Source organism: Peromyscus maniculatus, chromosome 6, assembly GCF_049852395.1.
Source record: "Peromyscus maniculatus bairdii isolate BWxNUB_F1_BW_parent chromosome 6, HU_Pman_BW_mat_3.1, whole genome shotgun sequence".
Classification (NCBI taxonomy): Eukaryota; Metazoa; Chordata; class Mammalia; order Rodentia; family Cricetidae; genus Peromyscus; species Peromyscus maniculatus.
In genome coordinates this window covers 80,262,682-80,278,126 of record NC_134857.1, presented here as the reverse complement: position 1 = coordinate 80,278,126, position 15,445 = coordinate 80,262,682, and the positions used below count along the sequence as shown (strand labels likewise).

The window sequence follows — 15,445 nt, the reverse complement described above, 5'->3', positions numbered from 1 at the left end:
TAATAATTGATCATACTTACATGATGAAAAAATCCACAAAAACTCCTAAACCACACAGTGTGGAGAAATTCTGCATTGGTAAGTGCATCCATGTTCTGGGAAGGTGATGCACCACAGGAGCAGACGTCACAAACCAGAGCAAACCTACACTTACCCATAAACAGGCAAATAGAACACCTCCGTACATTTGTGCACGTGTGCTTGTGTATGCTGGAACTTAACAAACTCTGACCTTTCTTATTCCAGGAACTAAAGAGATAGCACAGGAAAATAATCTTGGATGATCCCAGAAGCACATATTACTTTTGTATTTAAGAGTTCAAATACGAATATGTGAACAAAATCAAACATTTTCAACAAAGGTAAGGAGAAAACCACTGTGAGCCAGTTACTATCCTGAGTTGTGGTTGTGTGAAAATAGTAAGATATAAATTCTCTTGAAGACTTGTCACATGCCAGCTGTGAACACCCAGATCCTTTCATGGAGGCTTCAGTCATCTCTGAGATTTTAGTCAAAAAGATTGTTTTGTGTGATGAATGCAAACCCTCTGTCTCAGGATAACTTTGGACTTGTGATTGATCTGTGATGTTTGTCTTTTCTTGGATTACCTTGAGAGAGCCTTCTAAAACGAAAGGGATCTTCTCTTTCTCTTTCTCCTTTTCTTGTTCTGGTACCTCTGTTTTGCTGACCCCTTTGCTACCTAGAATCAGAGGAAACCAAACTTCTAAGCAACTCTGGAGAGGGAGGTATCACAGAAAGGATGAGTCTCTGGGCTAGCAGGGACTTCAAAGGCTACCAGCGCCAGCTCCTCATGTATTCACCTCTAAATTCTCTCTTGCCATCTCCAGAGCTACACCTGAGTGGTGCAGAGCCTTCGGAAATGGCATCTCACAATGCATTCACAGTGCCTTGATATGCTGTTTGAATCCCTCTCCATAACATATTTGCCTAATTAGTCTTCGGTTAGTAGCCCCAAACCACAGGAACACACCTAATGTTCCCTCCCACACTGAGGTCCTTCCTTGTCAGGGTTGTCGTTCTGTCTTCTAAACATTCTGACATCTTTTCTGACAGGAGCAGACTCAAGGCAACACCTGCCAGGTACATTCCAAGCCAAAGTAACCAGGTTATGGCTCTCTGCTGCACCTAGATACTGAGCTTTTTGTTTGCATGGTAGAATTAAAGAGGTAGTCAACACTTTCCCTGCCAGTAGGTAAGTACACAGTCAGCCCTCCTTTTATTTCTTACACAGCTCCACTTATGACACTAAGAACTTGGTGAAGTCTTGTTGGGCTCCCATTGGAAAAAGCTTAGTTACTGATAATATAAGTGTTTTGCAGGATACCAAAGTATTCCTTATCAGTGTGATTTAGGTTTTACTTTCGAGTCAGGCCATATACAAACTCTTCTGGTAACAAAAAGAGGTTGCAAAATTTTTAGAAGTTTCATAGCTTGTTCTCCTTATGATGTATTATTTTAACTTCAGATATCATAAATAATATTACTAGCACAGAGAGTTTCTTTTCTACAGACTGTGAAATAGTATACTTTCTAGATGAACTCTGTATTTTACTTCTTAATTAGTCAAGTGTCCTCCTTAAAAATTACCTGCTCTCTGTTACCTTCTTTTTTCTTCCCTAGTGGGCCCAAAGTTCTAGAAATTACCCAAGGCTTAGAGATGAGCAAAATAAAAAATATGCACTGATCTAAGATCTGGTCAGGTCCATGCCATAGGTATCTGCGAAACTCTCCCCACTTGCCTGTAGATTCCTACCTCCAGATGGTCTTTGGGTGGTTTGAAGAAGGTTCTTGATTTAGTTTTGCTGTTAGACTCTATGATTATCCTGTTGACACTCACTAGCTCTGACTACCTCACGCACTGTCAACAAATTTAGATGGTGGAACCCACTGATTCTATCAGTAAGGACATTAGCATTTCCCTAACTCATCCTGTTTGAACTGTATATAGGACTGTGACAAACATTCCTATGTGTGACTCAGGTTACAATGCCATCACATTTGAAATGCAGCTGTTCCATTTATTAGAGAAAGTGAAGACTCACAGGCATTTGGGGGCAACCCTTTCTAGTCTTGGAATGTTCAGGCTTGACATTAAGAGAAGAGAATGCCTTGAGGCCTAATTCTATGAATAAACGCACTGGTTACTTACTTTTAGATTTTTTGGGGGTAAGAACCTTGCTAGAAGAAATTTTGGCAGCAGACATTTTCAGTTCTAGCTCAATCTTGGCCCTGTTGACTTCTTCGGCCATTTTGGCTTCCTGGTATTTCGCTTCTTCCTCTGTGACCCAGTCTTGAATGGATTTTGCAATGAGTTCTAAATAATTCCTAGATGAGACAAAGATGAGAGGATGGGACGAGTCCCCACTAAAGCCTGTGAGCACACAGGTACTGTCAGTGTGAATGAACCCTTCAACAATGGAATGACTCGGAACTGCCCAGATGGCAAAGAGGTCAGAGGTAGATCTTTGCTGAGCATCTGAAAAATGCCCACTTCTGTTCACAGATAAAGATATGAGGACAGTGGGGCCTTTCCACTCAAGTAAAGGACTAAAGACTTTTTGGAAAGGTGTACTTTTTAAATTTATGTGTATGTGTGGGTTGATGTATGCAGAGTGCCCTTTGAGGCCAGAAGAGAACATCAGATCTTTTGGAACTGGAGTTACAGATGGTTGGGAGCCTCCTGACATCGGTGCTGGAAACAGAACTCTGCTCATCTGGAAGGACAGTGGACACTCTTAACCACTCAGCCATCACTCTAGCACTAATGACTAATGACCTTGATTAACACCAAGAGAGTCAATGACAGTTGAAGAAACAATCTCTGTCAACACAGATTATTGGCATGTGATATAGTACAGTCAACCTCTTTTTAGGGTGAGTTTACAGCACATTAGAAATCCTCTTCATTGGTCACCAGCCACTACAGTCACTTCATTAACATCCCCCTTGTCTTGCTATAAAGCTTACTGGTCTTGGGGGCATCTACCTTGTAAAATCAGTTCCCTAAGCTGCTCACACATTCATGCTATTTCCAGGAAGCTGCTGCTTACTAAGAGTGAGTCATTGCTGTTTCCAAGTCTATTCAAACTATTTGTACTGATGAGAGTATTTTTTTAATTAAGTATTTATGAATGTCTAAAGAGTGCCCCCCCTCCACAAGGAAATAAATTGAAACCTTTAGGTCTGACAGTAAATACTATTTTAAGATTACATGAGAGTAAGCCTTAACAATTGAAAAGATAAATATAGATGAATAGAATACACAGGATGCAGCAGAATTTCAATATTTGTTCTTTTTCTTCTCTCTGTGTCTGCGTGTGCATGTGTGTGGTGTGTTTAGGACACGGCACACATGTGGAGGCCAGAGGATAACTTGTAGGAATCAGTTCTCTTCATCTATCAATATAGGCCCTAGGGAATCGAAGTAAATCAAATCAAGTCATCAGACAGGCAACTGCCTTCACCTGATGAACCACTTCGTAGACCTTTGATTATTTCTAAAGATATACAATGGAAATTGTGGTTTATGAATTGGGGCACTTGACACCTTCATTTAGGAAGTACCAGCCATTTCCAACTCTATGTGTCTCTAAGCAATGCCTTATAGTCTACCCAGGTTGCCACATCAAAGCTGGAATTTTAGCCCATGGTTACACTACACTGCCAGTTGAATAAGTAAAATCCTGAAATGATTCTTATTTTCTTATGATTTACAACCATTTTAAAGAAGACTGTATTTATAATAGCTTCAAAATCTGTTCTCTTTTCTCCTTCCCAGTCATTGTTCTGGCCTAATTCACTCATTTCTTCTTTGGATTGCTGCAATAGCCTCTAACTAGTCTTTCTGTTCTACCCTTGTACATTTAAATTTTACTCTCAAGTCATCAAATAGACTGAGCCTTTTCGTTTATTTGTAAGCTAGATGATCTCATTCTTAGATTTAGTACCATTCAATGACTATTTCAAATTAAGAAGTAAAGTTCTTGAGAGCTGAGGAGACGGCACGCACAGGGAACTCTGGTTGATCTCCAGAACTCATATAAAAAAGCCAAGTGTGGAGACAGAGACACCTACAATCCCAGTCCAGAGAGGCAGAAGGAGGGGACTACTGGGTGTCCCAACAGCCAGTGAGTGCCTGTCATTCAGACACATGCCAGTGAAAGGCCCAGTCTCAACAAACGGAACAGCCAAAAAACCAACGAACCAATAAATTCCAGGTACATGGTACCCGAGGAAAGGTGCCTAAGGAATGAAACCCCTGGTTGACCTCTGGCTTCCACATGCACAGGAATTCAAATACATGGAAACTTGCACGCCCCATTCATTCAGATGAACATGCACACACACAAAAAGAAAAAAAGAACAGAATTCTTACTAGTGTTTGCTGTGGGATGGTCTGTATGTCAAATTGCTGTGATTGGTCAATAAATAAAACACTGATTGGCCAGTGGCCAGGCAGGAAGTAGGTGGGACAAGGAGAGAGGAGAATTCTGGGAAGCAGAAGGCTGAGGCGGAGAGACACTGCCAGCCACTGCCATGACCAGCAGCATGTGAAGACGCCGGTAAGCCACGTGGCAAGGTATAGATTTATAGAAATGGATTAATTTAAGCTATAAGAACAGTTAGCAAGAAGCCTGCCACAGCCATACAGTTTGTAAGCAATATAAGTCTCTGTGTTTACTTGGTTGGGTCTGAGTGGCTGTGGGACTGGCGGGTGAGAGAGATTTGTCCTGAGTATGGGCAAGGCAGGAAAACTCTAGCTACAAGTGTTTGGCAACAAGGGGATATAGGCTCAGACAGAGCCAGAGCAGTATTCAGAGGAGGATGAGCAAACAATGCTTCATGGACTTTATGACCCATAGATATTTGGTCAATTAATTACTCCCAAGTGTATTCTAGTCATATTTTAAAAAGTAAAAATGCCAACATTGGATACAAATATGAGGGTCAAGGCAATTTAGCTTATCATTTAAATTATAAATGTAAACAGCTGTGCTTCTCATTGAAAACTGTCATTTTACAAATAGAAACAATATTTCTAGATAATTTCAAAATAGGAATATGTGGTGGTTTGAGAATGAATGGGAGACCAACCCCCAGCTCCCATCCAGCCTAGAGGTGAGTGACTGGGTTCATACCAGGGAGGCCTGCCCCTAGGTACCATCCCAGGGCCCCAGCCATTCCCGGGGAACACCCACCCAACTCGGCCCCAGTTGCCGGCCAGCGGGCAGGGCTCCCATGGGAAGGTTCCCCTTCTCCAAGACCCTCCCAACAGACCCTGCAATCTACATGTCCTGCTCCCACACCCATCCGCCCAAGACCCCCTCCACTTCCTGAGACTTGGAGACCAACCCCCAGCTCCCACCCAGCCCAGAGCTCTCATCTTACCCAGAGAGCTCCCATCTGGCCCAGAGAGTTCCCATTGGGTCCAGAAAGCTCGCCGCCCCCCCCCCCCCCCAGAAAAAGAGAGAGCTCTCATTGGAGAAAGAGCTGTCATTGGACCAAGAATAAACTCAGGAGACAGGGAATCTGTCAGCCCTGATTAGACCAAGAGTGGCTTTCTGAGAAGTAGAATCTGCCACTTTTCATTGGACCAAGAGAGGCTTCCTGAAATGCAGAATCTGTCAGCTCTGACTGGACCAAGAGCCCTGATAAGACCAAGAATGAATCTGTGAGTCACAGAATCAACTAGCTTGCGTTGACCAAGAGCAGCTCCCTGATCCCTGAGACACAGGAGCTGCCTGCTCCAATCAGACCAAGAGCTAAGATTGGACCCAGAAGGGCCCCCTGAGACACAGACACAACAAACACAGTGTGGACCAACAGCAACTCGCTCAGACACAGGCACCTCTTATACCTATTAGATGAGGAGATGGGCAGACGTCAAGGCAGAAGCACATACAACAACATAAAGAGCAATACAGCATTACCAGAACCTAGCCTTCCTCCAGTAGCAAGACCTGAACATCACAAGATGGAAGAAGCAGAAGAAAGCAACCTTAAGAATAACATCATGAAGAAGCTAGAGGCCTTTCAAGAAAAAATGAAAAATGAAATTGAGGAAAAGATAAACAAAAAAAGTGGAGGAAATCAATAAAGAAAACGAGAAAAAGTAAAACAAAAAAATGGGAAGAAATCTATAAAGAACTAGAGGAAAAGACAAATAAAAAAGTGGAGGAAATCAATAAATCTCTTAAAGAAAACCATGGAAAAGCAATGAAACAGGTGAGAGAAACAGTCCAAGACCTGAAAAGTGAAACAGAAACAATGAAGAAGACACAAAGAGGGAATGCTGGAAACAGAAAATCTGAGTAAACGAACAGGAAACACAGATGCAAGCATAACCAACAGAATACAAGAGATGGAAGAGAGGATCTCTGGTGTAGAGGATACAATAGAGGAAATGGATTCATCAGTCAAAGAAAATACCAATGCCAAAAAGTCATAACACAAAATGTCCAAAAAAACTGGGACACCATGAAAAGACCAAACCTAAGAATAATAGGGATAGAGGAGAATACCAACTCAAAGGCACAGAAAATATATTCAACAAGATCATAGAAGAAAACTTTCCCAACTTAAAGAAGGAAATGCCTATGAAGATACAAGAAGCCTAGAGAACACCAAACAGACTAGGTCCCCCCAAAAGGTCCCCTTGCCACATAATAATTAAACAACTAAACATACAGAATAAAGAAAGAATATTAAGAGAAGCAGAGGAAAAAGGCCAAGTGGCTTATAAAGGCAAACCCATCAGAATAACACCCGATTTCTCAATGGAGACTTGGAAAGCCCAAAGGACCTGGACAGATGTAATGCAGATGCTAAGAGACCATGGGTACCAGCATAGACTAATATACCCAGAAAAACTTTCAGTCATCATAGATGGAGTGAACAAGACATTCCAAGACAAAACCAGATTTAAACAATACTTATCCACAAAACCAGCCCTACAGAAGGCACTAGAAGAGAAAGAATGGTCTCCATGGGCTTATAGATGTGAAAGCTTAGTCACCAGGGAGTGGAACTGTTTGAGAAGGATTAGGAGGCATGGCCTTGTTGGAGGAAGTATGTTACTGGGAATGGGCAGCATTGAGGTTTCAAAAGCTCATGTCAGGCCCAGTCTCTCTCTGTCTGTTGCCTATGGATCAAGATGTAAAGTTCTCAACTCCAGTGTCATGCCTGTACCTCCTGCCATGATGGTCATGGACTAACCCTCTAAAATTATAAGCAAGCCCCCAATTAAATACTTCCTTTTATAAGTTGCCTTGTCATGGTGTCTCATCACAGCAATACAACTCTAACTAAGACAGCTTGTTAGGAGTAAAACTACTGCATTTATGTTTTTAGCATTGTAATGAAATGGTATTAGTACTTAGTAACTCCAGATGTCATACAAAATAATTAATGCATGATTTAAATGAGCAAGTATAATTTCTAAAAGAATGTAAATCGAATTATATCTTTTAAAAAGCATACCTAAGAAGTAACTAAGAAAATTCCATCTACCAAGAAGAAAGGGATCAATACTAAGACAAATATATTTGTAGAATTAAATAGTTAGAATAAAAGCACATTATTAATGAAAATAAAAGCACACGGTGGACATGTGACATGAGGGGAAAGGTATCCTGGCAGTCAGGAGCCAAGAAATGCCTCAGAGTCACACCACACAACAAGCCTTACATGAAAGATTTATTGGGAAAGACACAAGATAGTGGCTGCCTCTGCTCCAGAGAGAAGCAGCAGAGAACTAAGTAGGAGGCAGGCTTTATTTAGAGTTTCTTGGGGTGGGGGAGGTGCTTTCCAGGGTGGCCTGGTACTGGTGGGATTTTGTGACCTGATATTGGGCTTTTTTTCTTGTAGGGTGGAGCTTGGCCACCTGCATCTGGTGAGGCTGGACATGGCCATTACTGTAGTTTGGGGAACAAGATGGACATATGTGCACCTCAAAGGGCTTACACACAGATTAGATTCTTTGTAATAGCCCTAAAACTGTCAATGCTAATTCATACTAAAATCCCTTAAGAGTCAGAATCTTGGACTAAAAATCCAGGCTATTATTTGAAAGGATGCAACCATAAAACAAAATGGCATAGAAGAATGTCAGGGTAGCAGATGGGTAGAAGTTTAGAAGCTCTTATTTCTGGTGACTTTTGTGGATAGCTATTCTATGCCTGAGGTGCTGACCAGAGAATTCTTGCTACAGGGCAAAGTGTCCCTTCATTAGCTTAACGTAATTTCCCACTAATGTAGCCCTGTACAATATGGACATTTTATCCATATTGTTAAAAGTTACAATCAACTAAGAATGATACATCTGAGAACACAGATTTAAAAATGAAGTTTTAAGGCTGGGCAGCAGTGGCACACACCTTTAATCCCCATACTTGGGAGGAAGAGCCAGGTGTATCTCTGTGAGTTCAAGGCCAGCAAGATCCAGGACAGGCACCAAAACTACATAGAAACTCTGTCTTGGAAAAAAAATAAAGTTCTATACACATACTCTGCTTGTAAGAAAAGAAAGAACAGCCGGGCGGTGGTGGCGCACGCCTTTAATCCCAGCACTCGGGAGGCAGAGGCAGGCGGATCTCTGTGAGTTCGAGGCCAGCCTGGGCTACCAAGTGAGTCCCAGGAAAGGTGCAAAGCTACACAGAGAAACCCTGTCTCAGAAAAAAACAAAAAAACAAAAAACAAAAAAACCAACCAACCAACCAACCAACCAACCAAACAAACAAAAACCCCAAAACAAAGATTACGTCATCTATAAACAGAATAAATTGTTTTTTCCCTGTCCGATTTGGGTGTCCTCTGTTTCTCTCCTTTGCCAGTTTGTTCTGGGTAGCACTTCCAGCATTAGTTCAAAGAGTGTGAAATTGTTCATCACTTAAAAGTTTTTTGTTTAATGAATATATTATCTAATAAAGGTATAAACACCTCTTATGTCTTCAATTGCCATTTTCATGGCATACACGTTTCTGTCCCTTCACATTAGGTCTGTAAATGTAAAGTGGGCTGTTTATAGCAACATGTAGTGATTTTATCACTATCCATCCCCTCCATACCTCTTGAATGGATAACCGATCCCTTTATATTTAGTACTGATATGAAAGGGTTAACTATTGTTATTTTATGCATTTTTTTCTCAGAAGTTCTTCCATCATTTCTGTTGCCATGAGTTTGTGAACTCTTCTGCTTTGCTAACTGCTTACCTTTTTTTTGTGTTTTCTGTTATTTTTAGGTTTTGCTTTCTGGTTAATACAAAGCTCACTCAAAATATCCTCCATGTGCAACAAAGTATTTTAAGTTGACAAAAGCCTTACCTTGGTCACATATTAAATTTTTCTTTTTCCATTATCCACATTTATGTTACTGATGTCACTACATACTTCTATAGAGTTTAACCATTAATTAGTTTTTGTAAGGATAGTTGTTATTATTAATGAATTTGTCTTTTAACTTTGAGACAAGGTCTTGCTAGGTAGACCAGGCCTCCCAGGAACTCAAGACAATCATTCTGACTCAGCCTCTCAAGAACTGGGGATATAGGCATAAGCCATCATGCCCAACTTTTAAAATCTAATTTAAAAATAATAAAAATAAAATAGAAGATCTTCAGGGTCTAGTGACTATGACAGACTTTGGATCAGTACTTAAACATCTCTCCAGGTGTAGCTGATTTATTTTCAAGTTGTACCAACCATCAAAAAATATATATATCTCAATCTTACACAAACTCCTTCAAAACATAAAAAGTGGAAATAAACAGGGAAACTATCCTCAGTTACCTTATGAGAATTCTATAACTTGTATATCAAAGTAAAATAAGAACATTTAAAGGGAAAACAGCTGAATCTTGCTCACTTCAAAGCTACAGATTTCCTAGGAAGTCCATTACCAAAGAGACACAGTGCACGGAGTTCTGCCTAGATATGAGAATCCCTTTAACACTAGAACAGCTGCTGGCAAAATTCAGCAGTTTCACCGATTAAAGGAAAAATATGAGTATTTGCCATGTCATAGGAAAGTAGTAACATTTTTAACCTGATAAGGGATAATTACAAAAATTAAAATATTTCCTTTATCCCATGTAGCAATATGAGAATGCTCTCTCATAGTTAACCTGGAGGGAATGGTCTCCGAGTTACATTGGAGGGAATGGTCTCTGAGTTACACTGGAGGGAATGCTCTCAGAGTCACACTGGAGGGAATGCTCTCAGAGTCACACTGGAGGTCTAGTAATCAGGTAATGCCAGGAAAGAAAGACATGAAACATAAATATAGGCAATGAAAAACAAGGAACAATACAGATTAATACTTCAAATACACCTACTATATACCTGAATTCAATCATCTTATAACCTTCAGGTGAAAGTGTTTATGGCAGTCTGTTCCCCCAGTTGTCCCTCAGGTGCATTTCTTTTCTCTTTGTTTTCCTTAGGATTATATCTTTGTTATACATACAGTAAGTACTGAGTGCACATTAAGTGGCATTGAGATAACAAGATGTCCTGGCTATTAGTAAGGAGAGAGAGCCACATTCTATGGGAACAAACAAATGAAAAGTCGAAACAAACAAAAAAACTACTGAGAATGAAAAAGAACCAGTGACTCTTAGATCTCCATTTTCTGGAAACTTGCCTGCTTCTTGTGCTAGTATCTGTTGCTCTACCTTTGAATCTTTTCCAGACCAATTAGAGTTAACAAAAAATCAAATTGTTTTGAAGTTACTACTTTAGTGTCTCAGAGCCCATCTTGTTACAATTGAAATGAATAGAAAATGCTTTAATAGCATCTCCATTTGGTTCCGTGAGGGCAAGAGTGATGCTCACTCTTGATGGTAAAGTGTCAATACCTCGCACAGCGCATAGCACATAGTACATATTGATCTGAGGAGCTAAATTAAATCTATAGCACTACATATATGCTTTCATTGAGTTGAACCACAAAGGCTGGAGTCAAAACCTAAGAGGCTAACTCAGCCACTGTTTAACTAATGAAATTATCTAAGTCACCTGAATCCAACGTTAGAGTGAAGAGCAATATTCCAGTATTCACAGTGCAGACGCTGCATATTCATTGGATTATGAAACACCAGAAGTAAAGAATTGTCCTGTGTGTGGTAATAAGAATCAACACAGCGATATTGCTGATGGGCTTCCTGAAGAACCTGAAGATAAAATAATTGTATTGTTCAGTTATTTTATCCCCAGGCGAAGAGCCTACTGCTAGAGCAACATGTCTGTCCCCCACTTCCTGCCACTCATTTCTACGTCGTTGGCCAACTTTCTTGTGGATTCATTCCTAATTACCAAAAACTAAGATCATAAAATATAGTGCATTTTATGAGCCTTTCAACAACTCATATAGAAAAACAAATAGTAGCTTCCAAGGGTGGAGATACTTGCTATAAGTGTTCTCCACAAGTGTTAGCGGATGGCAATCAGTCAGTTATTCCCCCCCCCCCCCCACTCCCTACTTTTGGTTGTTTTGAGACAGATTTCTATGTGTAGCCCAGGCTGTCCTGAAACTTACTCTGTAGACCAGGTTGGCCTTGAACTCAGAGATCCCCCTGCCTCTGCCTCCCGAGTGCTGGGATTAAAGGCTTGTGCCACCACCACCCGGCTAATCAGTCAGTTCTTTATGTAATAGGGTTCTTTGCCTCCATATAGATCACTTCATTTTTAGCATCATTAAATATTGCAGGCAAAGTAAGCATCATAAACTAGGCTGTGCTTGACCTCCAAGTTCACAACCCGACACCCCATCTCCTAGGGTGATAATATTTGGAGGTCTTTGGGAATGTTATGAAAGTGCAGTTCCCAAGATAGGATTTGGGTCCTTATCATCTGAGACACTGGAGCTTTCTTGCCTCTTTCTCTGCCATGGATAACTCATCATGTGCAAGCCAGGAAGCAAGCCCTCATCAGGAAGCAAGCATGCTTGGAGTTTGTTCTCCTACCTCCCAAGCTTTGAGATGATATGCTTGTGTTATTTAAGCTACCTATCCTGAAGTATTTTTTTATGACAGGCTGAGCAGATGAAGGTAATAGCGAGCATTTTTTTTCCTGTTTCTAAATATCAGGTCTCATTTGCCAGTATGATAAGGGATGTTCCAAGAACAAGGTTTGTAGGTTCTGGTGCCAGAGTTCAGGCCAGCTACCTTCCAGCTCTGACTTTTCTCTTCCTCATGGTGTGCCTGCTGTGTATAACTATGTTATAGTGAACTGAGGTGAGTGGTCTTTCTGACAGGTGCCAATACAATTTGCCTTCCTCCTCTGCCTTGTTTTAAAATATAACACCCTCAGCCTGCACTGCAATGACAGCCACTAGCAGAGGGCACCAAGACATAGCTGCTTGGTCTTTCTTCCTTCTCAACGTCAGTCAACTGGAGGAAATTGCCCACAGAAATAGGAAGTGGATAGCAGTGGGCGTTTGTTTGTGTTTTCAATACCAATCTGCTGTAGGCAGCGTGTGTGCTCTGCCATGAGGATGATCTCAGGGAACTGCTAGCATGTCAGGAAAGGGTTGTTACAGTTTTGCCTTCATTTCTATACTGGTAATAGACTCAAAATAATCCATTTATTCCCCAGTCTAGTCCCCTGTATGAGTGTCTTGATGGAGTGCCATGTAAACACTTCTGTTTTCTGAGGCACTACCCATTTCTCACCTACTGTTCTTGAAAGGCAAATACCTCTGAGACAATAAACCCAGGAAACAAGTGTTTGCTTATAGTGAACATGCGTCCCTCCTCCTGTTGGATCAGGGAGCTCTGCCATCCTTGCTGGCTGTTGGGTAAGATCACCAGAGCCGAGACTGACTCTCAGTCAGCATTTGAAAAGTGTTCATATTACCTTTCCTTTTTACGAATTGGTGTTTGCCTTCTACATGTTGACATTGTTGATCTCATGTAGTTCATGATGACCGAGTGTGGGGATGCCGCTGTGACTCAGTGTGGAGTGTTTGTCTAACATAAGCAAGGGGGTTGATCACCAGCAACACAACCAACCAACCAACCAACCAACCAACTACCACCACCACCGCAAAACCAATCGGCAAAAAAACGGGACTAAGTGCCAGCACTGTTCCAGGAACACACAAATGAACTTGATGTACAAAACTTTCTTCTGCAGTTGGATTAAGGTTACTACAGGTCACTTGGAGTTCTCATCAAGTGGATGAAATATTCAAATTATAGGGAAGACCAGAGTGAGAATCAAAGCAGTCTGATACTTAGAAGGACGTTTTAATAGGAGGTGATTACTGTGGTCAATTAAAGCTGACATAGTTAGACCTTACCTTGTACCTTGTACAGGTATCCTTGTAACCTTGTATAAGTGGGCAACCTTCTACCCGGCTATTGCCTGTGCCCTGTGGCAGCAGAAAAGAGGGTGGCAGCCCACAGAAGGGGGTCAAGGGGTTTAAGAACAGAGGACCCTAGCTACTAGGGAAGGAGGAGCGCATTGGAGAGAAACCAGAAATTATGTAAATGTCTAAATTGCAAACACAAGTCACAAATGTGGGCTGCATATGTAATTCTAAATTTTATGGCTGCTACATTTTAAAAGCTGAGGCAGGTAAAAATCAATGGCAAGGGTGTATTTTGTTTCACTCAGTATATGAAATGTTATCATTTCAACATGTAGTAGATATAAAAATTATGAACGAGATATATCATTATTTCATGCCAAGTCTTTGAAACCCGGTGTGTTTGGCCCGTACAGCTACATGCAGAGCGCCGTGTGCCTGTCTTCTTTCCTGCTGAATTACTCTCTTTTCTGTGGAGGACCATTTTTCTTTACCACCGATGGGGTTGGGAAATTGCTATTCCTTTCAGAACATGGCTCTGTGGATTCTTCTGGCTTAAAAAATATGTGGGATGTAAATCTGATCAAAATGAGACTCAAATTAGAAAGACAAATCATACAGAGTACAGGTTTTATACAATTTAAAACCAGCATGTGTTTTCTTACTATTTTTCATAGCAGTTAAAAGCATGTTTTGGGATGGGGGAACAAATTTTCTTTCTTAGTTCTTTTTTTTCCCCTGTTTCTCAATTAGCGACAGACTTTTGGTCACGGTGCCTCAATTTCTACGATTTAACAGTTTCTGTGTCATAGGCTTATTCCGAGGAATACACTTCTACACAGCAGCTATGGCCCAGCACCCAGCACTTAGCACAGCAACTGTCAGCCATCACAGCTACCATTCACCTGCTCATCCAAACAGAAAACACCATGGAACATAATGAAGTCTAAATAGAATGGAAAGGCACTATGGGGGGTGGGGGATAATGGTGTTGCTTCCTAGTAAAGCCCAGCTTTTTTCTAGCAAACACTCAAAACAATCTTCATGGAAACAGCCTCTCTTTGAAAGTGTACTTTCAACCGTTTGGAGCATTTCCTGGGAGTTCATGGCTCAGTGCAGGAACAAACTCATTTTATAGCCCAAGTCAATGGGAATAGTGAGTTGAGCTCGATCTGAGAGAGTGACCCAGAAGTGAACTGTTCATGGTTATAGCCCAGCTCTCCAGACCTATCCGCACGCGTCTCCTGGAGAATCGCAGCCCATAAATACCTGAAGCAGGACTTTGGGCTGAAAATGTTCAGTAAAGCTCCAGTCCGTTAAACTGCGCTGCTGTGTTTTCTTTATGTCCTCCAGATCAGCTTCCACCACCATCTTCTTGGGTTTCTTTAAAAAAAAAAAAAAAAAATCCACTGGAACACAATTTCAGCTCTAATTTGTGAGCGTCCAAATGGAGCCCTGTTAGACTCTGTGGACTCACCCCCATGCGCCCCATTTAATTGTGGGAATCTGCATATGTATAGATCCATATGGCAACATTTTAGGAGGGCTGCTGCCAGAGAGAAGTACGCCTTTGACTCTTTTTTTTTTTTTTCAAATGTGCAACATAACCTAAATATTTTTATTGTTAGGTTATACTCTTCGGAGTCCTGTTAGCAATTATAGGCAGGTTTTCTGAACTCACTTCAAGACAGAGCTAGTTCTACACGGGCTGTATGGTCAGCAGGTGTTTGTGAGGTTGCCAAGCCACACTGTCTAGAGAGGGCCAGGGAGCGGGGAAGTTCTACTTAAGTTAGTGAGGCCAGTAAAGTTAACCCCTTTCTCTCCAGATGGAGGGGGTATGGGATGTCTAAACAACCCCTTTCCCCCAGCATCAGCAGCATTTTCCTTTTAAGAATCTCTCTCTATTCTCTCTCTCTCTCTCTCTCTCTCTCTCTCTCTCTCTCTCTCTCTCTCTCTCTCATTTCTCAGTTTGGTCAGGGGTTTTCTCAGATCATCCCACTTGTCATCTACACTTCTAGGGAAAGCATTCCTTACCTTTTCAAGAGAACCATCCTTTGCGGCTGCTTCCTCTTTGATCTCCGTGTCCATGGTCTGCTCTGTAAATCAAAGACACCA

The 15,445-nt window shown here is 41.3% G+C and overlaps 1 protein-coding gene across 3 annotated transcripts in view; it reads right to left on the bottom strand.

The window, feature by feature from the left end:
- Spag17 (sperm associated antigen 17) overlaps nucleotides 1-15,445 on the bottom strand; it is a 236,522-nt gene that overhangs the window by 93,845 nt on the left and 127,232 nt on the right. For all 3 annotated transcript variants that reach the window (XR_013052267.1, XM_076574715.1, XM_076574716.1), the window contains 5 exons: nucleotides 15,365-15,426; nucleotides 14,600-14,713; nucleotides 11,038-11,192; nucleotides 2,172-2,347; nucleotides 610-701 (listed from right to left, as the gene is read on the bottom strand). Coding sequence is in view for 2 of the 3 variants with exons in the window: in XM_076574715.1 (XP_076430830.1) it covers nucleotides 610-701; nucleotides 2,172-2,347; nucleotides 11,038-11,192; nucleotides 14,600-14,713; nucleotides 15,365-15,426 (599 nt within the window). In the remaining variant the exon portion in view is untranslated. The remainder of the gene's footprint in view (nucleotides 1-609; nucleotides 702-2,171; nucleotides 2,348-11,037; nucleotides 11,193-14,599; nucleotides 14,714-15,364; nucleotides 15,427-15,445) is intronic.